General features: G+C 57.5%; 2 protein-coding genes across 2 annotated transcripts in view; one reads left to right on the plus strand and one right to left on the minus strand.

Annotated features, from left to right (window-relative positions):
- LOC119090639 (cyclin-dependent kinase 6) overlaps window positions 1-5,100 on the plus strand; it is a 43,162-nt gene extending 38,062 nt beyond the window's left edge. Inside the window, exons 4-8 of the mRNA XM_037213482.1 lie at window positions 642-783; window positions 1,136-1,303; window positions 1,794-1,954; window positions 3,129-3,261; window positions 3,975-5,100. Of these exons, the coding sequence (XP_037069377.1) occupies window positions 642-783; window positions 1,136-1,303; window positions 1,794-1,954; window positions 3,129-3,261; window positions 3,975-4,133 (763 nt within the window). The 3' untranslated portion in view covers window positions 4,134-5,100. The remainder of the gene's footprint in view (window positions 1-641; window positions 784-1,135; window positions 1,304-1,793; window positions 1,955-3,128; window positions 3,262-3,974) is intronic.
- A 1,911-nt stretch (window positions 5,101-7,011) lies between these two features.
- LOC119090684 (Bardet-Biedl syndrome 2 protein homolog) lies at window positions 7,012-20,510 on the minus strand. Its single transcript, XM_037213534.1, has 17 exons — window positions 20,404-20,510; window positions 17,707-17,856; window positions 17,299-17,400; window positions 17,011-17,148; window positions 15,978-16,166; window positions 15,353-15,535; window positions 14,888-15,016; window positions 14,418-14,511; window positions 13,412-13,548; window positions 12,969-13,043; window positions 12,464-12,601; window positions 12,077-12,178; window positions 11,648-11,797; window positions 9,678-9,890; window positions 8,995-9,161; window positions 8,187-8,335; window positions 7,012-7,671 (listed from the first exon to the last, which is right to left on the minus strand). Exons 2-17 carry the CDS (start codon window positions 17,818-17,820, stop codon window positions 7,571-7,573), a joined length of 2,181 nt encoding a protein of 726 aa, XP_037069429.1. The 5' UTR covers window positions 17,821-17,856; window positions 20,404-20,510; the 3' UTR covers window positions 7,012-7,570.
- Window positions 20,511-22,166: the final 1,656 nt, after the last annotated feature.

Here is a 22,166-nt window from a genome sequence, read left to right on the forward strand (position 1 = left end):
GGCGGATCGGCTGCTCATCGGGCTAGCGTGGGACCGCGGCGGGCGCGACACGGGACCAGCTGCCCAGGGGGTCCGCGTGGGACCGCGGCGGGCGCGACAGGGGACCAGCTGGTCAGGGGGTCCGCGTGGGACCGCGGCGGGCGCGACACGGGACCAGCTGATCAGGGGGTCCGCGAAGGACCGCGGCGGGCGCGACACGGCGCGCCCGCGCGGGACTCACTGATGCCATTGGATTCCGGCGCCGTGCGTAGGACCCCCTGTAGGCAGGCGATGAGCATAATTGTGACGGTTGTGCTGCGTTGGCAAGCTTGCCCTGATTTTTTGCCACCGGGGGTTGTATCAAATATCGTGACACGGCCGTCGGTAGTTTCCCGGTGCTCAAATTGTGACTTGTCATATATTTTTTAAAGTGAATGTCGGTGTTCTTCCAAAATATGCTGTAGCTGGCCCCGTTTTTCTTTTTACGTGTCACGTTCAGAGTACCGTCGTGGTTTCGTAGCATCTTTCCCGTGACGGGCCTGTGGTGGCGCCTTTCGTAACATCTTTCTCATGACTGACCTGTGGCGGCGCCTGACCGGCCCTGCCGGCCGCCAGCTCCGTCGTCCCATCCGCGGTCTCCTGACGTGACGTTCTCCCGGCAGGCTGCTGGACATCTGCCACGGCCAGCGTTCTGAGCAGGGCAACCAGCTGATCCTGGTGCTGGTGTTCGAGCACGTGGACCAGGACCTGGCGGCGTACCTGGAGAAGTGTCCGGCACCCGGACTCAGTCCGGCCGTCATCAAGGTGCGCATGCCGACTGCCGCTGGGGGGCTGGTCACGGGGTAGGCGCCGCTTGAAGTGGGCAGTGTCGTAGTGGCCCACCTGTGGGGCAAAGTTTGCGAGTTTTCATGAATTGATCATCCTCTGGTTTGGTAGTGGTATGTCGGTTTAGGATTTATTTGCGTCTTATTCAGACCAGCTTCAGAAGTGTGGGCTGTGATCGTGCTATGCAGTCACATTTCTGGATCTTTTGGTATACATATTGTGTTCTGTTGAATACGTAGTTTTGTGAGGCTGTAAATACATACGCAAGACAGCCGTAAGAATTAACCTGCGAATTCCACTCGGTTGCTTCTGACCGGCGCGTCGCCTCCAGAACATGCTGTACCAGATCCTGGCTGGTGTGGACTTCCTGCACAGCAACCGGATCGTGCACCGGGACCTGAAGCCGCAGAACATCCTGGTGACCAACAGCGGCGACATCAAGATCACAGACTTCGGCCTCGCCCGGATATACGACTACCAGATGACGCTTACCAACGTGGTGAGTGTTTGTGTCTGTATATGTACAGCGGCCAGGGCTGGCCCACTTGACCAGCACGGAGCGGGCGCCCGCTGGCAAGGCTCTTTGAGAATATTGGCCTTTAGGCATATGATAAGCGAAAGCCGCCGTGAAGCGGATTGTATACCTGAAACGAACGTTGGTGGATAGCGGGGTGAATGATCCTGGTCATGTCCCGGGAGCTGCAAGAAGTCGTCAGAGCCGGTCCTCCCGCTTTGTTATTGGTCGTCGCCCTCCCGATGTCCTCGCAGTGAGTTATGTCTGACTTCACTTTAAAGCGTTCACCTGACGTCCGTGCTCTTGCTCGCTTTGCGTGCCCCGCCCGGCACGCACGGCCGCGCGCGCCGCCGGGCCGCACGTGTTCCGTGCGGCGGTGCCCTGAACGCGCGCCGCTCCCGCAGGTGGTGACGCTCTGGTACCGGGTCGCACGTGTTCCGTGCGGTGGTGCTCTGAACGCGCGCCGCTCCCGCAGGTGGTGACGCTCTGGTACCGGGCGCCCGAGGTGCTGCTGCAGTCCTCGTACGCCACGCCCGTCGACATCTGGTCCGTGGGCTGCATCTTCGCCGAGCTCTGGCGGCGGACGGCGCTCTTCTGCGGCAATAACGACGCCGGCCAGCTCGCCCAGATACTCAAGTAAGCTGCCGGTTGGTCAACCCGCTCACGCATTAGAGTAAGCAGTCTGTTGGTCAGCCCGCTCACGGAGTAGAGTAAGCAGCCTGTTGATCAGCCCGCCCACGCAGTAGAATAAGCAGTCTGTTGGTCAGCCCGCTCACGCGCGAAAGGAAGCAGCCTGTTGGTCAACCCACTCACGCAGTAGAGTAAGCAGTCTGTTGGTCAGCTCGCTCACGCAGTAGAGTAAGCAGTCTGTTGGTCAGCCCGCTCACACAGTAGAGTAAGCAGCTTGTTGGTTAGCCCGCCCACGCAGTAGAATAAGCGGCCTGTTGGTCAGCCCGCTGCTCACACAGTAGAGTAAGCAGTCTGTTGGTCAGCTCGCTCACGCAGTAGAATAAGCAGCCTGTTGGTCAGCCCGCTGTTCACACAGTAAAGTAAGCAGTCAGCTCGCTCACGCAGTAGAATAAGCAGCCTGTTGGTCAGCCCGCTCACGCGTGAGAGGAAGCAGCCTGTTGGTCAGCCCGCTCACGCAGTAGAGTAAGCAGCCTGTTGGTCAGCTCGCTCCACGCAGTAAGCACTTCGCTTTGGATTGCTTGTGCCGGATGTGGTAGCGGTCTTGCTGGAATGGGTCCCACACTATGTCTCTTGATCATCGACCGAGGCTAGGCGACGGATTACGGAGGTGACAGTTTGGTCAGTTCTGCTAGGCACCAGATGGTGAGGCTTGATCTGATTTGACTAGCCTACACGTAGCCGTCAGGTGTTTGGTTGGTACTGGTTTGCCATTGGAATGACAACAAGCTTGCCGTTGATGCTTCTGATAAGGTTATGTTTGAGGATCTTTCGTTGGATATATTTGTCTTGTTAGCCGGTTCTCGGGGTTGTAGCAGGTCGGCTTTTACTAAAATATTCTTTTCGTGTCACGCATCGTCGCACTCCACTGGAATTTGGGCCTTAAGGTGTTATCTGCGTCGTATCAGAGATTAAAGTAGGGGTCGTTCATTTTAAGGCGAAGTTTCGCCTTGAAGTTGGTCCAACAATGAATTGTAACTGGTTTTTAAACGAAGAGACTTGTGGTGTCTGCGACATGCGCTGTTTTCCAGCAGTCGTCATGCGTCCGGAATGACAAGTGTTTTGTGCTTCATGCTATGCGTCGCTGCACGAGCGTCCGAGCGAACCTGCGCCGCTGTTTCAGTATCATGGGCACGCCGCCCGAGTCGGACTGGCCGGAGAACGTGGCCGTGCTCTGGTCGTCGTTCCATCACCGGGACGGCATTCTGGACAAGGTTGTACCTGAGATCGACGAACTCGGCAAGGACCTGCTCCAGGTGGGAGTTCGGACGTCGCTGGTCTGGCCAGCGGCCATCGTGCCGGTGTGCTGTGATCGTTAGAGGAGCGATGGCTTCACCGATGGATGGATTTTGGGCAGGGGCCACTTCCTCATGGAGCCTTGCACCTCCCCTGGCGGTCCTTTCCCCGTCCCTGAACAACAGTTTCCTCCCCGTCCGCTCCCCCCGTTCCCTCCGAACGTTACTCGGCCGTCCCTGGCGTCGAAGCTGACAACGCGCCTGCAGAGCTCGCCAAAGACCGGCGCTGCGAGTTGCAGTTCGCCATGCTCTGCAGACCGCGGCTTCCGGCTGATCTGGTGCGTGCGTCCGCCGGTGTATGTCAAACATCACTTGGCACAATCATCTCATCCGCCCTTCCTTCCTCATCATCGCTCCATCCTGCATGCTGGGGACGCCCCGTTTATCGTGACAAGCTCCATGCCCCAGCCATGTGTGGGCTAAGCGCCCCCTTGTTGGGCTCCGTCCGGGTGCCAAGCACATACCCCGTATAGGGCTTCCTGTGGAGGCTAAGCCTTGGCGGAGGCCCCCAGTTGTATGCAGTTTTACAGCATTTTGCACAATTATCCGCCGTGCTTTATCCCATCACCCTGAAATGGTCACTACCGGTCGTCATAGAAGCTGAAAGGGCTCTAATCCAAACGGAGCCAAGCATTCGTCTCGTGCGGCGCCGCTGACGGCCGCCTCTTCTGCAGCGGATGCTGTCGTTCTCGGCGAGTCGGCGCATCACGGCCGCCGAGGCGCTGCTGCACCCGTACTTCGACGACGAGCGGATGGCCGTGAGCTCGCCGGCGGCGGCGCTCTCCTGCTCCAGCGCCAATGACTCGGGCACGTCGAACGCCAGCAGCACGTGAGCGGCCGCCGCCGCCGTCGCCACCGCCGCCCGGGACACAGTGCTGCCGGACGGACGGACGGACGGAGCGAGCCGCGCCGGCCCGCTGCGACGCGGTGCCTTCCTGCTGAGCATAATTCCGAGCTGCCGCATAATTCCGAGTTACTTGTTGATACGTCTGGCATTCCGAGTGCGGACCAAGTGCCTGGCGATGAAGTGGCAACGCCTGTTGTACTGTGAGGTGTTTTGCGTGGGCCGCGCGGGTGGCCCTGTCTGTTGGCGGGGTGGGACTTCGGGGCGTGGCGCGGTACCCGTCCAATCGACGCCGTCATACCTCACAAGCTGCCATGCGCCAGCGCCGCCCGGCCGCGGTCTCGGCGGCGCCGGCGGCCTCTCGCGACCTGCGTCCGCCCGCCGCCGGCCGCCGACCGACCGACCGGCCGGACTTTTGTACATAGTGTCGCCAGAGAGACGTACGCTTGCGGTCACCGACGGTAGCGTCGTGCCTAGTTTCTGTTTACCTGTTGGACCGTCTCCGAGCCGTGGCGGGGCGGTCGCCGCGGAGCGCGCGCCGGCGGCTCTCGACCGGTCCGGCCCGCGCCACCCCTCAGCGGCTAGGACCGCGGACCCTAGTTGTAGTCTCCTCTGGCTTCGTCTCCTAGTCACATGTCTCACTTTGCCGCCACGGAGCGAAGGTCGGCTCTGGTACTGCCCACTCGGTCCTGTCCATGTTTCTGCGCGTCCAGCAGACCGCCGTGTGTCCCAGGTGCTACCGCGCAGACGCTGCGCGCAGGAGCTGGAGCCGGTACTCGTACTTAATATCAGGCTGCTAACATATCAACTCCAAAGCTGCCTTAAACATTGTACGCCAAGGCGCTGGTTTACGAGTGTGCAGTTTGTACATTGTACATGGTTTTCGAGATGAATGTTGTGTAATTTGTACATGCTTTGTTTGAGACGTTATATATTTCATACAAATATTTCGGGAACGGATTGGTTTCACTGCCAATGGCGATGGCGTGAGAATGCGCCGTAATGAATCAGCCGGGCCGGAAGAGGCTTATTCTGGGCAGGTGCGTAACGTTGGTGGAGCGCTGCTCCAGTTCAGTGGAACAAATAACCGGGGTGGCAGCGGGGTGGGGGGTCGTGCTGACCTTCACCCGTCAATGTCATGCTGAGCACCGGAGCCTGCGCCCGGCCAGACCCCAGGTCTGTGTCTGACTGCATCTCACCGTCATTCGTAGCCGGGTCGGGGCTTCCCAACGCTGCGTTGTAGACAGAGTTTTCCTCAAGCTGCGAATGCATCCATTGCGTTCGTGCTTACGCACCAGTTTCCCGTGGTCCCTTATCCATTTTCGGGGACGACACTGGTGGTTTTAGGTCGATGCACTGTGGACCTAGAAATTGATGCGCCCTCGAGCTCCAGCCGTCACTCTTGGTACAAACTTCATGCGGACTTGGTGTGGCACAATGGACGTGGCATGTACTAACATGCCCCCCCCCCCCCCGTCCCCCCACAGGGTGTTCGGAACAGCCAAATACACATCGTCGGTGGGGACGTCGTACCCATGTATGAACACGTAATATTGACGAGTCGTATCTAATCTAAGGCCGATTAAGGCTGTTTCGGCGCTGGAATCAGTTTAAAACGTCATTTTGTCATGTTTGGATGCCGGACCGGGAAATAAATGTGTATTGCGCCATGTGAGGAATACCGTCTGCCTAGAATGCGAAGCACAATGTAGTCCTTCACGGTAGAGGCGCGGAAGTGCGTCACGAAGGTCTGCATCATGGTCAGATTTACACCTCGCCCCCGTCGCAACGCTATGGGCAAACACGACGCAGTCATGGAAGAACCAAGATGCTACCCACCTCACACGGGAGAACAGCGCAAAGCTGTCACGCGTAATCAGGACACTCATGGCAAAGGAGACGACTGTGGATTTTAAGCAATGTTTCGGTCGAACCACATCTATAACTGTCAGAGTCCCGTCACAGATTTTGCTGACGGAGCGAGGTTCATACGCTCCCGGCAGGCGTTACGTCGTTGGGCCAGCACGGGTTTCACACGAACTATTTTGGTCGGCGAGTACCGTCCGAGCCTGGCCTGTGATATGGACTGGCTCCTCGGCGAAAGGCACGCAGCGCGACGGCGGCCCGGCTCGGGAGACTTGCTGTGGGCTCAAACGGGCGACCAAACCGGTGCTTCGTAGTTCTAATCGAGTCAAAATCTAATCAAAAATAAACCGGTGCTTCGTGGTTCTAATCCAATTCCGCGCGCCATTCCCTGCAGCGCTACTTGTAACGTGCTCGCTTCTCGTCGAATTCCCGGTGCCGAGTCGTGACCTGTCTCAGCTCGTAGCCCTGTCTCACGCACTCATGCTCCCATGAGCATGCAAGCTTACATGGATGATAATCCGCTGAAACCACCTGAACTGATCCATACGTATCAGTTCAGTCATCAAACTAAGCCGACAACCTGCCACCCTTGGATCCGCAACACACACGGACAGATCGCTTTCCGACGTCTTTATAAGATCTGCACGCAACCCACGTGGTTCACAGACAGCCATGGACGGAACATGGACGGAATCGGTGCCTTAGCGTGCATCGCACCTTAACGAGATCAACACGGGCACGTGACTAGGTGACACGAGATCAGCGAGGGCACGTGACTAGGTGACAAACAACAGCCTGGCGGCGGTCTTCGAGGATGACGACCGGTGCACCGACCGCCACCTTCACGGCACACCGATCGGCCTCTCGCCGTGTGCGCAGCCTGACCTGCCCGACACCAGACCGCCGCCCGGCCCGGGCGGGGCCCGGGACGGGAGCGGCCCGGAGCGGGGCGGGGAGCGGCCTGGGGCCGGGGCTGGCGATCGATCTGACGCTGACTGGCGGCTCCGGCTGTGGCGCGTCGCTGCCAGACCGCAGCCGCCGCGATCAGCTGTGCGGCCCGGCACCGCTCGCCGGGCACCCGTGAACTCTCGGCTGGGGTACACGGGGAGGGGAGGGGAGCCAAGCCAGCTCGATGGCGGACCACGAGACCGCCGCCTGCGCCGCTGCGCCGGCTCAGGAATGGTCCTGACGGCGCAGAAAGACAAGACAAGGAAGATTGAGTCCAACAATGTTCTCGGGAGAGAACCAGGCACAGCTCCAGGGGAGCCTTGAGGCGCCAGGCCGGGACCAGTAGAGATCAGTTGAAACCCATCCCAGACGCTCAAGGTGACAGACACAGGTGAGGCCCTAGGGCCGCGATCGCGCGTGTCCTGGGGCGGGACCGACACATCCATGTAGACCCCACCAAACAGTGCTGAGAAGGCGGCGGTGCGGCCTCCGGCAAAGGCGTCCGGACAGTCTCCGCACGGTGCCGCCACAGCAGCCCGCTATCGCCTCAGCGCGCCGCCCGGAGGATGAGGCGGCGGCGAAGGCCGGGATCAGGCGCCGACAGCCGCGCCGCTAGGAGTCGCCGGTGCGGATGATCTTCAGCAGGGACGGGATGTTGTTGCTCTTGAAGGCCATGCGGCAGCCGGTGATCACGGCCGACTTGGGCTTGCCGACTGCGGGCCGGCGGCGGAGGGTCAGCGCGCGGCGCCCTCGGAGCTCGGCCACGGCGGCGACGGCCACACCACGGCGGTGTCGGCCGGCAGACACCCTGCCTCGCTTTAGCATGGGAGCTTAACACGTAGGTACGTCGGAGAAAAGTGACTCGAGGTGTGGGGGAGACCACCATCGCACAGCCGACATTAGCAAGCACAATCCGTACGCAAGACCGGACAGTAGCAGACCGGACACTTACATTTCCCAGGACTTGAGGCACGTCAAGTCAATCTGAGTCAATCAAGTCAATCAAATTGACATTCGACCGAAACTAAGACAGCGTAGCCGAATCAAGAAACGCAACGACCGTTTACGGCCGGGCTAGCGTTCCACATATCGCCCGTGTAAATACTACACTGATACACTGAATGTTTGATTAACCCTCTGCAACGTACTATAATAAATGAATGAAGCACAATTGTAAGCGAGGAGTGCCGCAAAGCACTGAGCGGCTAATGAGCCACATCTGCCCCACCTCTGAGCTTGCCGGCCTTCTGGATGGTCTGGTTGACCTGCTTGAGGCACGTCATGAGCTCGTCGTGGTTGTTGCAGCGGATCTTGTAGTCACTGATGAGGTCGCGGTTCACGTCGAACAGTTCCATGTACCAGCGCTTCATCGACCTCCTGCGGCGCCGAGCGCGGCAAACTCAGCGCACCGACTCGGCCGGGCGCGGGCCGCGGCCAACAGCGGCTGGCGGCGCCGCTCGACGCGTCCCACTCGTCGATAACAGCATAACGCTATCGACATACACGCGTCGCTAGCATGTGAAAAAGGTCTGCAAATTCTTCACTAGCAAGACATGACTTTCCCGACTAAGGCCTCAGAAAAAGAAGAGTCTCCACCGCGGGTGGCACGACCACCGGGTCCTTGCCGCCTTCCCCAGTACACTGAAGCTTACCGTACACCTACCACACACTAAAGGATAGCCGAGCGTCATTGCCGACTCATTAACCTGTGGTCACACAACCACAATGAGCCGGTTTGTTGGGGCTGACAGGCATCGGGCGGTGCCGGGGACGGGGGAATGCCCTGGCATTAGTGGGACTGACGTGTCAGGTGATGTCGTGGACAGATGACCTCGCAAAAGCCGGACCAACATGTCTCGGTAGTGTCAGGGGAATGACCTGGCGTTAGCGGAACTGACACGCCTCGGGTGTTCTCGGGAGAGGGGGAGGGGGAGGGGGGCGGATGACCTGGCGTTAGCGGTACTGACATGCCTCGGGTATTCTCGGGAGGGGGGGAGGGGGAGGGGGGCGGATGACCTGACGCTAGCGGTACTGACATGTCGGCCATGAGACGCGCGTCCTCGGCGCGCACCACCAGGCTGCGGATGATGCCCGAGTAGTCGGCCATCTCGGCGCTAAGCCGCTCGCGCACTGACTGGTACTCCACCACCTTGGAGAGCGTGCGCTCCAGCTGTTCCAGCTCGGCCGGGAAGTCGGCCTCCGACTGAAACACGACGTCAGCTGTCGGCGCGGGCGGAGCGGCCTCGCCCCGATAGCCTCCTCGGAACCCGCCGCCCGAACATGCGGCCGACAGCGGAGAATGAACAACGACTCACAACCGCACATCTCCCAGCTGTCCGGCTGACTGCGCTTCGGGCAGAAGCACACCCCTCCAACGCAAGCGGCAGCTTCTCCCTGTTGCGTTCATAGTGTCATGCATCAGCCACCAAACGGCTCCCCCGACGGCCGGGCCCGACCAGGAGCACTTCCCCTACGGCGATTGTTACACAGGTCAGTTAAATGGATCTCCAGTTCTCAGCAATTATTTATTACGTAACACGAATGATCTCAGCAACTAAGCTCACCCCATGACGATGCGAAAAATTGCATTAAGCGGCGATACCACAGAGCTTAAGCACACATGTGCATCCACGCGGCAGCCTTGACTACCCCATACATAATACAAGCCCCAGCCATCCCACTACATCCAGCTGCGGGCTGAACACGGGGCTGGGCTGACCTGTATGTCCTCGGCCTTGAGGAAGGTGGCCAGCGCCTGGATGATGTCGCCGGCCAGCTCCATGTCGTCCACGCGGATCGTCACCTGGCCCGACTGCTTCATCTGCAGCTGCAGCGGCCGGCACGTGCGCAGCGACGACATCGTGACGTCAATGTCGCCTGGCACGGCCAGCTCCTCCAGCAGCAGGAAGTTCTGGTTCAGCCACAGCACCATCTGCCGGGCACGGCGCGACGTCACCGCGACATCGAACCTGCCGCCGCCGCCGCCGCCGCCGCTGCCAACTCCACCATCCCGGCACAAATGCCACATCTGATGTCAGTAAACAGCCGATAAACTCCTGGTTGCTCGGCACTGCGGCCCTATAATGGCAATCACCGACCTTCCGTGTCGCACGAGGCATTCTGGTCAAAAGAGGATATCAAACAATCATTGCGATTATACCAAACACTGATATCAAGCAATCATTCCAAATATGAAGCAATTCGATGATGGATTACGTCATTTTCCTTCTGTCGCATCCAAATGTTAACTACTTTTTAATCAGTTCACCAGCACTTCCAGTTTCCAGCTTCGTTCACCAGTACTTCCAGCCTCCAGTTTTGCTCACCAGTACTTCCAGGCATATCGAAGGTCGATTACTGGCAGCGCGAAAAACCCACAGCTTATGGGTTTTCGCGCTAATCGACATTGCACCACCACAATCAACAATCAATCCGCCGCAGCGATGAATTTCAACCGCGTCTGAGACCGATAGCCGCTGATAGGAGAGGAGACACATATCCGGCTTCCACCCGAGACCAGCAGCACGGCTCCGGAGCTACCGCCAGTCAGCGCCGCTGATCTGGACGGGTTAGACACTTACCCTATGGACGGACCAGACACTCACTCACCCGCTGGACGAGCCGGACACTCGCCCGCTGGACGGGCCGGACACTCACCCGCTGGACGGACCGGACACTCGCCCTCTGGACGGACCAGACACTCACCCTCTGGACGGACCAGACACTCATCCGCTGGACGGGCCGGACACTCACCCTCTGGACGGACCAGAAACTCTCCCGCTGGACGAGCCGGACACTCACCCGCTGGACGGGCCGGACACTCACCTGCTGGACGGGCCGGACACTCACCCGCTGGACGGACCAAACACTCACCCGCTGGACGAGACGGACACTCAACCGCTGGACGGGCTGGACACTCACCCGCTGGACGGGCCAAACACTCACCCGCTGGACGAGACGGACACTCACCCGCTAGACGGGCCGGACACTCACCCGCTGGACGGGCCGGACATTCGCCCGCTGGGCGGACCAGACACTCATCCTCTGGACGGACCAGACACTCACCTGCTGGAAGGACCAGACACTCACCCTCTGGACGGACCAGACACTCACCCGCTGGACGGACCAGACACTCACCCTCTGGACGGACCAGACACTCACCCTCTGGACAGACCAGACACTCACCCGCTGGACAGGCCAGACACTCACCCTCTGGACGGACCAGACACTCACCCTCTGGACGGACCAGACACTCACCCTCTGGACGGACCAGACACTCACCCTCTGGACTGACCAGACACTCACCCTCTGGACAGACCAGACACTCACCCTCTGGACGGACCAGACACTCACCCTCTGGACAGACCAGACACTCACCCTCTGGACGGACCAGACACTCACCCTCTGGACGGACCAGACACTCACCCTCTGGACAGACCAGACACTCACCCTCTGGACGGACCAGACACTCACCCTCTGGACAGACCAGACACTCACCCTCTGGACGGACCAGACACTCACCCTCTGGACAGACCAGACACTCACCCGCTGGACAGACCAGACACTCACCCTCTGGACGGACCAGACACTCACCCTCTGGACAGACCAGACACTCACCCGCTGGACGGACCAGACACTCACCCTCTGGACGGACCAGACACTCACCCTCTGGACAGACCAGACACTCACCCGCTGGACGCGCTCGTTGAGTTTGAAGGTGACATATCCGCGGGGCGGCTGCACGGGCTCGGTGGTGATGGCGTACATGGCGAACCGGGGCAGCTGGCGCGTCAGCTCGAACACGTGGTAGTGTTGGTTGTTGGCGTACCCCACCAGCGCCTGCCGGCCGCAGTACCACCGTTACGGCAGACGCCAGCTACACAGGGGTCGCACCTTCAGCGAACGCATGCGCACACTGCTCAAAACCGGACAGCGTCAGCTGGCGTCAAATCACACTCAGTAGCTCCGAGGTACTCGCGGCGGTCACGCCTAAACTGGCAGCCATGCAGCGCACAAGTAAAGCCATGGCCCAAATGAGAAGGGACACCCGACTCTAACTAAAACATTACTTCACTGCACGCCGGCGCCTCCGGTAGCGGAGAGCGCGCGCCACCGCACCTTGATGTGCAGGTCGTACGTGACGTCCTTGGGCGGGAACAGCGGCACGCGGATCGTGTTGGAGCAGAGGCCGGCCGGCGGGTGCACCACGTGACTCTCGCCCTGGGAACCATACGGTCACCGTGCTGCGCTGTCTGGGCTCAGACAGGCGGGACATGGCCCCACTGGCAGGCGGTCACCAGAAGCCAGACACCACCGGACCGGCACTAACAGCGGCCGCTGCGAGAGACACGCCCTGAAGACATGGCCCGGCTACCAGTGATGGAGGGTAGTGCGCATTGTCTCAAATATCACACATCAACACGCTCGCCTGGACACAAGGCCCGGCTACCAGTGACGGTGGGTAGTGCACATTGTCTTAAATATTACGCGTGAACCCGCTCTCACCTGGAAAATACCCTCGGCGAAAATAAGCGCCGCCCGCATGACGGTGTCGTTGGAGGTGGCTAGGGTGATCTCCACGTGCGGCGGCACGTTCTCCGAGCCCATGTTGACTGACAGGCCCGTCTGTAGCTGCGTGTTGGCCTAGCGTGACGTCATAGTGACGCGTCAGTGTCGTATTGACACCGCAGCCACCAGCAACAGTTTCAAAGACGTTTAACGATCATAAGTGACGGCCATGTAAACCGTTTTCAGCTGCACGCCAGGCTGAACCCTTACATTTCTCCTGCGGCGCACTCGTTTTGGATGCTTTCTGACACATTCTTCCTCACGGCAGAAATATGCAGGCATCGTGATCACCATTGGCTCACAGAAACATCGCACAAATCATGGCTACGACCAACGTTGCCTAACGCAAAGCACCAATTTCAGCCAACACTTGGGGACGGGCTGATTCCGCCAGCAGAGATCATTCGCAAACCGGGCTGACACCCAGCGTTTCCACGGTTACCGGGATGATGCCGACGTTTTCCACCGTCTGCCGCGTGCCGCTGACTCGCACTGCCTGGTCCACCCGCGAGTTCTCCTGCCAGACAAAAGCATAGCCGTCGGCCCACAGGCTAATGACACAACACACTGAGGAGATGTTACTCCTAGGTGATCTTGTGGGACGGCAGGGGTGATGACGCGAGCGGCCGACGATGCTGACTGTTGACCGCCGGCTGACCGGCGTCCGTAACAATAAACCCCACTCGTGCCCTCTCCCTCACAAAGCGCAGACCGAGCTCAGGCGAGTCCGAGGAGTCTGCTGTTTCGTCGCCGTTAGTTCGTCCCCGCAGGCTAGACCCGAGCCAGGCTCACTGTGGGCCCCACCCGTCCGAAGCAGTCGCTGTATCGCTACACCGCTCCGGCACCACCTTCAGCCGGGCAGCTCCGGCTCGGCGGCCGCGGTACCTCGTAGTTGCGCAGCTCGAGCAGCAGCGTCTGGCGGCGCTGCGACAGCTCGTGGATGGTCTGCTGCTCTATGGTGCTGCCGTCGGTGGCCTGGCTGGCCGCCCGCTGCGAGCTGCTGGACGGCGAGAAGCCGCGCACTGCCGGACGGCGGACACGGCGTGAATCAGAGGCGGCACGCAATGCCGGGCCGCGAACACGGCGCGTGTCGATGATGATTTGGGCTTTCGGGGGCACCGACTACCTTGGTCATACGGCGCCGTGTCAGAGGCGGCACAAGCTGCCTGGCAGCGGGCACGGCGCGAGTCAAAGGCGGCACATGCTGTCGGGCGTCGGACACCCCGCGCGTCAGAGGCGGCACACGCTGCCGGGCGGCAGACACGTCAGAAGCGCGGACACGCTGCCGGGCGGCGGACACGGCGCGCATCAGAGGCGGCACACGCTGCAGGACGGCCGCAGGCAAACACTACCGACCGTGTCGGGCCCCTCCGGCTGGCAGCATAGGTATGAAGACTCGGTGGTGGTGGTAACTTTAAGGAAACATCAACCCGCATGTGCGTTGACCGAACTCCAAAACTTGTTACAGCCAGCAATAAGCATTATATATATATATATATATATATATATATATATATATATATATATATATATATATCTATATCTATATATATCTATATATATGATGTATATATATATACATATATATATCTTTGTTTATATATATTTGATGTGTATATATATATATATATATATATATATATATATATATATATATATATGATGTATATATATACATATATATATATGTTTGTTTATATATATATATGATATATATATATATATATATATATATATATATATATATATATATATATATATATATACATCATATATATCTATATTATGCAATAAGCACCACATATATATATATATATATATATATATATATATATATATACACATATATGATGCCTGAGCTGGGAATTCAGGGGTACGGGGTGGCTCCCACCTTCGCCTTCCACGGAGCAGGAGATGAGCGCATCCTTGCCGTCCATCCGATAGTCGCCCACGGTGAGGCCAGCCACGGATACGTTAAAGTTGTCCTGCAAAAGCAAATTGTCATTCAGTCCCCGGCTGTGGACAGTCGCGGAAGACACACGGAAAACTTCTGCTTACAACAGAATTCATGAAGATGAAAAAAGTCAGTTCCATTCAGCAGTCCAATAACACGAGGGGCGTCATGAGAGCTGGCAATGATCCTCCAGCCCCGTGAAATCAACACAATTTCCGCGATGTTTCATGACGGGTGACAAATTCTGCGGGTCCCCAGCCGCCGACCCCTGCGCAATCACTGCGGGTCCCCCAGCGGCCGACCCCTCCGCCATTGCCGCATGTCCCCCAGCCGCTGACCCTCTGCCATCGCCGCTGGGCCCCAGCCGCCGACCCCTACGCCATCGCTCCGGGTCCCCAGCCGCTGACCTTGAAGACGACCTCGCCGGTGCGGTCGCTGCGGGCGTCCACCTTGCCGTTGCTCCAGGCGGTGACCAGTTCGGGCACGCCGTCGTTGTCGATGTCGAAGCTCTGCAGCGCCACGGCCGAGTTCTTCGACTGGGGATGGCGGCCGACCGGCTGGTCAGGTCAGAGCCCGGCCGGGGTCGGACTTTGGACGGCCGTCAGTCGGGCCGGGTTCGGGCTTTGGACGGCCATCAGCTAGGCCGGGGTCGGGCTTTGGACGGCCGTCAGTCGGGCCGGGTTCGGGGTTTGGACGGCCACCAGCCGCACCCGCCACGGTCACCGAAACACCATACGGGCTCCGATGACAAGGTCTATTGCAATCAGACATGATAAATCCTAAAAAGCCCCGGGCTAGACCATGTACAGCGAGAATAAGAAATTGGCGACAACAGCTCACCGTCCACCATTCTTCAGCTGGGGAGCACACACCTTAATGCGCCACCAGCGCGTGGTCTTGTCGTAGACGCCGACCGTGCCGTTGGCGAGAGCGTAGCCGAAGCGGGAGCCGGAGAGCGGCTGCAGCGCCGTCACCGCCTCCGTCTCCGTCACCTCGTGCGCGATGTCGTCGTCGTTGAAGATGCGGATGTCGAAGTCATCCGAGCCGACCAGCAGCTGTTTGGCGCGACGGCGGCTCAGTCACTGTCGCAGTCTATGATTCTACACTGACCGAAAGACCGCTGTCGGATATTTCTTTATCAGCGGCAGTCCCGCTGTTGGAATAGCGGTGCGGTCCTCAGCCACGGTCCGGAGACACGACCGACCAGCCGCCGGCTGAGGGAGCTCAGCCAGCTTTACCCCGCTACACGCAGCTATACCGCTACCTTCGCTAGCGTGTTAGACCTCCGCTACCATCAGGAAATAAGCTGATCATTTACTGCACCCGAGACGATGCAGGTCTAGTGCACACATTAAAACCAGCATCACCAGTCTTCACTGGCGACTGGAGCCCCACCCCGCCCCCTTTCCTGTTCAATCTGGAGGCCCTTCTCGCAAAACAGAGGGGGGGGGGGAGTAGGCCGGTCTCACACAAGGCCACAGAGCCTGCACTCCGCACCTGGTTGCGGCCGGTCTGGTTGAAGTCCATGAGCGCCAGCGAGCGGATGTTGTCGCCGGTGACGTTCCAGTAGGGGTCGCTGCCATCGGCCGTGAACCCCTGCAGGGCGCAGTTGCCGCCGACCAGCACCAGCGGCTCGGGCCGGTCACCCAGCCGGCCGGCCACCAGCGCGTTGGCACCGTCCGGCAGCTGCCGACGGCGGACACGCCCCGTCACCGAGCGTCACGCGGTCTCCGCCGAGCGTCCTCGCCTGGCCACTCTCTGGTACCGTGACGTCCCCGCGGCGCCAATACGGTGTCAGAGCACGTCCGATCGGTGCAGGGTCGCATGCATAGCGTAAGAATAGGTGGGAAGGGACACGAGCGGCCTGGGGAGCCGCACAGCGCGATCCGCGGGCACGCGTAGCGCGGTCGGCCCAGGCGCCGCCGTAAACAGCGGAAGGCCACGCTGGGCCCGGCGTTGTTTTGCTGAGACCCGACCACTTGACTGTGCCCGATGATGGGGTGATGAAGGGATGATGAGGGGATGATGTGCACTGACATGGCCGTAATCACAAACGAATCCGGCGTGGTCCTGACAACAGTAATCTTTGAGCAGGCTGTACTGTTTTCTGTTTTTGCCATATAAAACGGTAGCAGAACAGAAGCAAGCGCCTGTGTCATTAAATGCGTGGTTGTATCCACAGCTGATTGGTGGATATCACGTGACACTTTCCCACAACGCTGGAGACGTTGTCATGGCCACGGTAGCGTTTCAAACTCGGCCATGCAGGGCATGGCTCAAGGTTCGTAATCGGCTGTACCCGACAGATCAGCCAGCATGGGTCGGAGCAGGCACATCGACCATGTCTTTGGCTGTTTACGGCTAAAGCGATAACACTCGTTAAACATATGGCGGGCTGCACGTTATCGCCAGCGACTCATGACCTGCAGCCTAGTACCCAGCATTCGTATTCACCCAGCCGTAATGACGTCACCACAATATGTCCGTGAGTCATCTCACGCGGAGGCGCGGGCGCCGCCGTGACCCTTACATCCTTGTAGAAGAGGTCGGCGTTATTGGCCACGTCGTACACCTGCAGACTGGCGGGCGTGCCCACACACAGCACGTCGCCGACCGGACTGCCATCTGTAGTCGACTTCTTCAGACGGCCGCAGCATAGCGACGTCACCTGGCGGCAGCGCAGAGGGCGCTAGTGTTCCCCAACAGCACTCCCTCGCAACATCCGGTGATGCGTTTCAGACTGAAGACCAACAGACACGAACTCACTCGGCGAGGGGCAGCGCCACAGCCTGAGTGTCCGCCGCTCCTCGTGGCTTACCTGTTGGTTGATGTTGAGGATAGAGACGTCCGAGGTGGCCTTACTGCCCTGCAGTCGTCCACCGAGCTCGCCACTCCTCTCGTGCGGGTTGTGCACGAGTAGCTGGTGGCGCAGACCGAGCAGCTTCGGTCAGTCGTATTCACGCAGCACGAGCCGAGCGGCATGCAGCACTTCTCACGCGGCAGGCGCGATCTGACCCCCATAATCACGTAATCCGCCATCCACTTCGCCAACTCGCCGCGCAGCCTACAAGGTGACATTGGGCGAGCTCAGCTCGTCGTAAACCGCGTCGGCAGCGGTTTATCACAACTACGTAGCCGCAGGAAGGGTTGAGCCTTCCATTTTGCTTCGCTATTCTAGTACAGGCTGTTGCAGACCTTAGCGGACACCCGTGACACCTGGACTGACCTTGTCTCCGCTGGTGGCGGCCGTCAGACAGGGGTAGGTGCCGTCGTACACGCCAAGGGATACCAGGCCCGGCACCAGCTTGTGGTTCAGCTTCAGCGTGAAGAGGGGCAACATGGTCTCCCGTCCGGCGACGCGGTACCGCCGCTCATCCTGGGAACCGGAACGGGAATGGAGGGCGGCTTTCGGTGACGGCGGGGGCGTCAAGTTGGCGAGGGAGGGGGGTCGGAGATACAGACGATGTTGTGGTATCCCTGGCCACCAGACCGCGTAAAGGATTAGGACACAGCCCCAGTTCTTGAGGAAGCACTCTGTCAGAGAGTGCGCCCATACCCTGGCCTGCTGTGGAGGGTTTGGCGTCTGACGATGACGACTGAGGCTCAGGTCGAGCCAAGGCATACCCGGGGACCAGCCACCGCTGTGTCCCATTTGATGGATGGATGCATAAGAGCCTCAGACTCGCTTACTCGACCATTGGCAGTGACGTGTGATCCCCACCGGAGATGGAGATCAACGCTAATGAGCCGCCGTGCCATCTCCTGTCCGCGTGCTGTCCGTCATGGCGGAGAGAACAACGTCTCGTGATCCTGATCGACGTTGTCTAGTTCGCGTCTCCTTCGTCACACAACATAAAAGATCAACGTGACCTTATTGCGCAGAAGCGGTTCCGATAGGTCTGTGTATATAAATTCAAAACATTGTCAAAGCTCGGAGTAGGACTCGCAGCTACACTGATTATGAATGCGACAAAAATATACTTCTGTGGCGATACACAATACATTATACGGTTACGGTTATACGGATACACAAATACGGTTCGGCCATACGCAAACCATATACAAAATAAAAGGTAATCGTTTGTGCGAGTTTTATTGTAAAAAGGCACAAAGGCCACACATTGAATTCAATGGCATCAACAATGTTCATATTGTATTTCCAGAAACAACAACAGAACAGAACAAAATAAAAAACATATCATAATAAAAAGCGCCAACTGACAGCTTACAACGGAAAACGACCATTCCATTTGAGTCAAGTCTTCTCACATTACCGCTTCACGCCGAAGCCCGAGGACAGATAATGCGCGTGCGCACTCAACTCTGATTAATTTTGAACAAGTTCAAGCGCCCAAAACAAATAAACAATTGGCCTAGTCCCAGTGGTTTCAAATGACCCGCCATTTCATCGCACACATTAGAATCCATGAAATTAGCAGCTGGTTATATCTAAAGCTGCCCCCGGCTCCATATTTTATGGTGAAAATACACACGCACAACACCAACACATAACGGGAACGTGCACCACAGTAATACGCATTCACAACATCGTCGTTCCGTCAGACGCCGAAGAAGCATGATCTAACGCCGCAAACAGAGGGCAGCCAAGCCGCCAGAGAGCAGGAGTTCACTAGCCCGGTGATCGCGAGGGTGAAGTCACCTCGCGGGGCCAGCCAGCTAACCTCGCCGGCCTGGTCAGCCCGTGAGTGAGGTCACCTGGCCAGGCTAGCCAGCTGACCTCTCCAGCCTGGCCAGCGTGAGAGTGAGGCCATCTGGCGGGCCAGGCCAGCTGACCTCGCCAGTCGGGTCAGTGCATGAGTGGGGTCATCTGACAAGGCAAGTTAGCTGACCCAACCAGCGAGGTCAGTCATATCCTCCATAATCACATGCCCATATTGGTACATTAAAGAAGTAAAAATGTTGCCAACTATTCAAAGTCTGCAAAACCTTTATGATCTCTAGTATCCAATGGTTTCAAGAGCTACCTGTCCTCAGGCCCATGCTTTTTGTTGTTGTATATCCATATGCAGCATGTACCAGTCATCCAATGCATATTGGTCTCCTTGAGCTGGGGCACCACTGCATCTCAATTGGAGAAATGCTGACAGTTTTGACCAATGACTGATCTGATGTGTATGAGTCAGACAAAGCCTTACAACATTGTGCACAGGCTTTGCTGAACAGTTTTCACAGTATACAAACCTTGTATTGAGAGCCTTATAGTCCATATAAAACCACAGATATTTAATTACTTTTTAAAAGTCCTTAGGTCAGTCTTCCACTCATGCAGGAAACATGCAGCACGAAAACATAGAACATCTTGTAAGCTACAACATGCAGGAGATGTACAATGCTGGGCCTGCCTCCATAATAGATGCCAGGAATTGGTGAAAAGGGTTACCACCAGTAAAAGACCATGTAGAAGAGTCTCATATTACATCTCTCATATTATGTCAACAAACATGAGACATCCTTAAAATGTTGTGGCACCAAAACTGTGTTGAATAAGAAAATCACCAGAGCAACCAATCCACTTCCATGCTACCTAGACTGATGACTGGATGCAATACCAAAGTATACCTAGTCTGTCCCATGAAGTTTGCCTAGCTTCATGGGGCAGACTACACCATACCCTACACCCAGTCTGCCCCATACTTCACATACATAGCTTTAAACTTTTAATACTTCTGTACTAAACCAATTTATGAATTCAGGGTAGTCTAATCTGTACCTAAATCAATTCCACCATGCCCAGGCTCAGAGCATCAAGGTCACTTAAACACCCAGTGCAGAGGATAGATTGTTTCTGCAAACTTGGGTGTAGGTAAAAGGAGCACAATGTAAAGTGTGAAAACAACTCTGCAAAACAACATGACATGCTCGTAACTGACGTCCATCCTAACGGGCAAAATACACATCGTACCAAGACTCGGGCAGGTGCTTCAAAACAACCAGCTTCAGTTTTCGGGGCTTTCCATCACGTTCAATTCAACCAGAATTTATAGGGCCACAATGTTATGAGCATGCCGGACATCCCCACCAATCTCCGAATCCCCGCACATTCCAATGGCCCTGATACGCATTCGATGTTCCGGAAGGCGTATATTGAAAAAGTGGCCGAGTTAAGCATGACGACCTAAAAATACACCACGGGTATGGTGCAAACGGCCTAAACTACTGCCTGTCACACTACGGGCGGATTACGGACCACGCGCAGCCACGAAATCGCCAGCAGGTTTGACCAGCCAGAGCTCGTAAAATCATCGCCGGCTCTCAAACTGATAAATGACCGAGCACAGGGGTGCAATTTCACATCATGAGTTTGGAGGAGGAGCTGAACAACAAAAAATGGTTCAATCTACCTTGAAAAGTATATTCTGATGTTTGAAAAGTTAAAATCGGGTGGGAATTGTCTGGTTATTGGAGCTCTCCGTCCATTTGGCCTCAATTTTGCCTTGCAAGACGACCATGATCGGAGGTCAGGACCTTTACAAAAGCCTTAGTCTTTGCGTTGGTGAATGTTCCAATGCATGAAAATGTGAAATCTGCCGGTAAAATTTTGGTGATGCGTGTCCGAATTTCACCGTAGCGAGTAACCTTGATGTTTTATTGTTACCGGCTGGATCTCACTTCAGCTCGTCTATTATGACACAATAGTGATGTGTGCGCGCAAAAGTCTGGACTAACCCTCGCTCGGCGGGCTCGGACACGGGTCAGCTGGTAACCCGTCAGGTCAGCTGATAGGTCACCTGACCCCGTGCAGGGGGACTTATGTCATATCACCTCCTCCATAAACTTTCGCTCTAACGTTGAGCGTCCGTCCTCAAACAACAACCACGCGCCACAGAAAAAAAACTGAAGCACAGTTACGACTACGCCCTCACACTACTGCTGGCATATGCCCGCGTCCCAGCGGACTTGCGGCTGCTGCGGCCCGCGGCGTTGACGACCGCTGCAGCAGGGCTCAACCGCGGGCGCCACAGTCCCCCGCCTGGCGGGCGGTCTCTGGGCCGCGCCGGAAGCAACAGTCGGCCGCTGCCCCGCTACGCTTATCAGCATCGGACGTCGCGGTATCAGGAACCCCTTTTCGTACACTAAATGCGGAGACTTGGTATCTTCACTAATCAGGCCGTCGCTGTCTCATGCCGATGATGACGCCGACGGTGCGGCCCCAGCGGCCGGTCCCCAAGTTCTGAGCATTGACGCGGCAGCCGACGCGCGGTACTGAGAGTGAGCACCCTGAGGCGTTGTGACGGTAGGGGCGGAGCGAGGGGGGGGGGGTCACGGGGCCATGCCTCTCCCTTGGGCTTCGAAGGGGTCCGTAGCCAGCCCAACAGACGCATTTTCTACGCAAAACGCAACAAGATTGGGCAACTTTGTGCTTCCATGAAACCAATGATAGTCACAAGCAAATGTGAAGGGCCCACGCGCAAGCAAAACTTTTCTTTACTGATTGATAGTGCCGTGATTGGGAGGTTTTAAGGCTGATTACGCTTTTCAGAGGTCCCACGCTGTTTCCGGAGGGCCCACATGTCCACTTGTGGGTCAACTCGATCCAGCAAGGCTGCTGCAAGATCCAGCAAGCAAGGCTGATACAGCTTCACACGCTACCCTTGATTTTCTTGCATTCGCTCGGAGAGCCCCCGCGCTGTTGGTGGGCCCCTTCCTGCTAACGTGCCGGAGCAC

This window comes from Pollicipes pollicipes, unplaced genomic scaffold (assembly GCF_011947565.3).
Source record: "Pollicipes pollicipes isolate AB1234 unplaced genomic scaffold, Ppol_2.1 Scaffold_3087;HRSCAF=3621_pilon_pilon_pilon, whole genome shotgun sequence".
Lineage (NCBI taxonomy): Eukaryota > Metazoa > Arthropoda > Thecostraca > Pollicipedomorpha > Pollicipedidae > Pollicipes > Pollicipes pollicipes.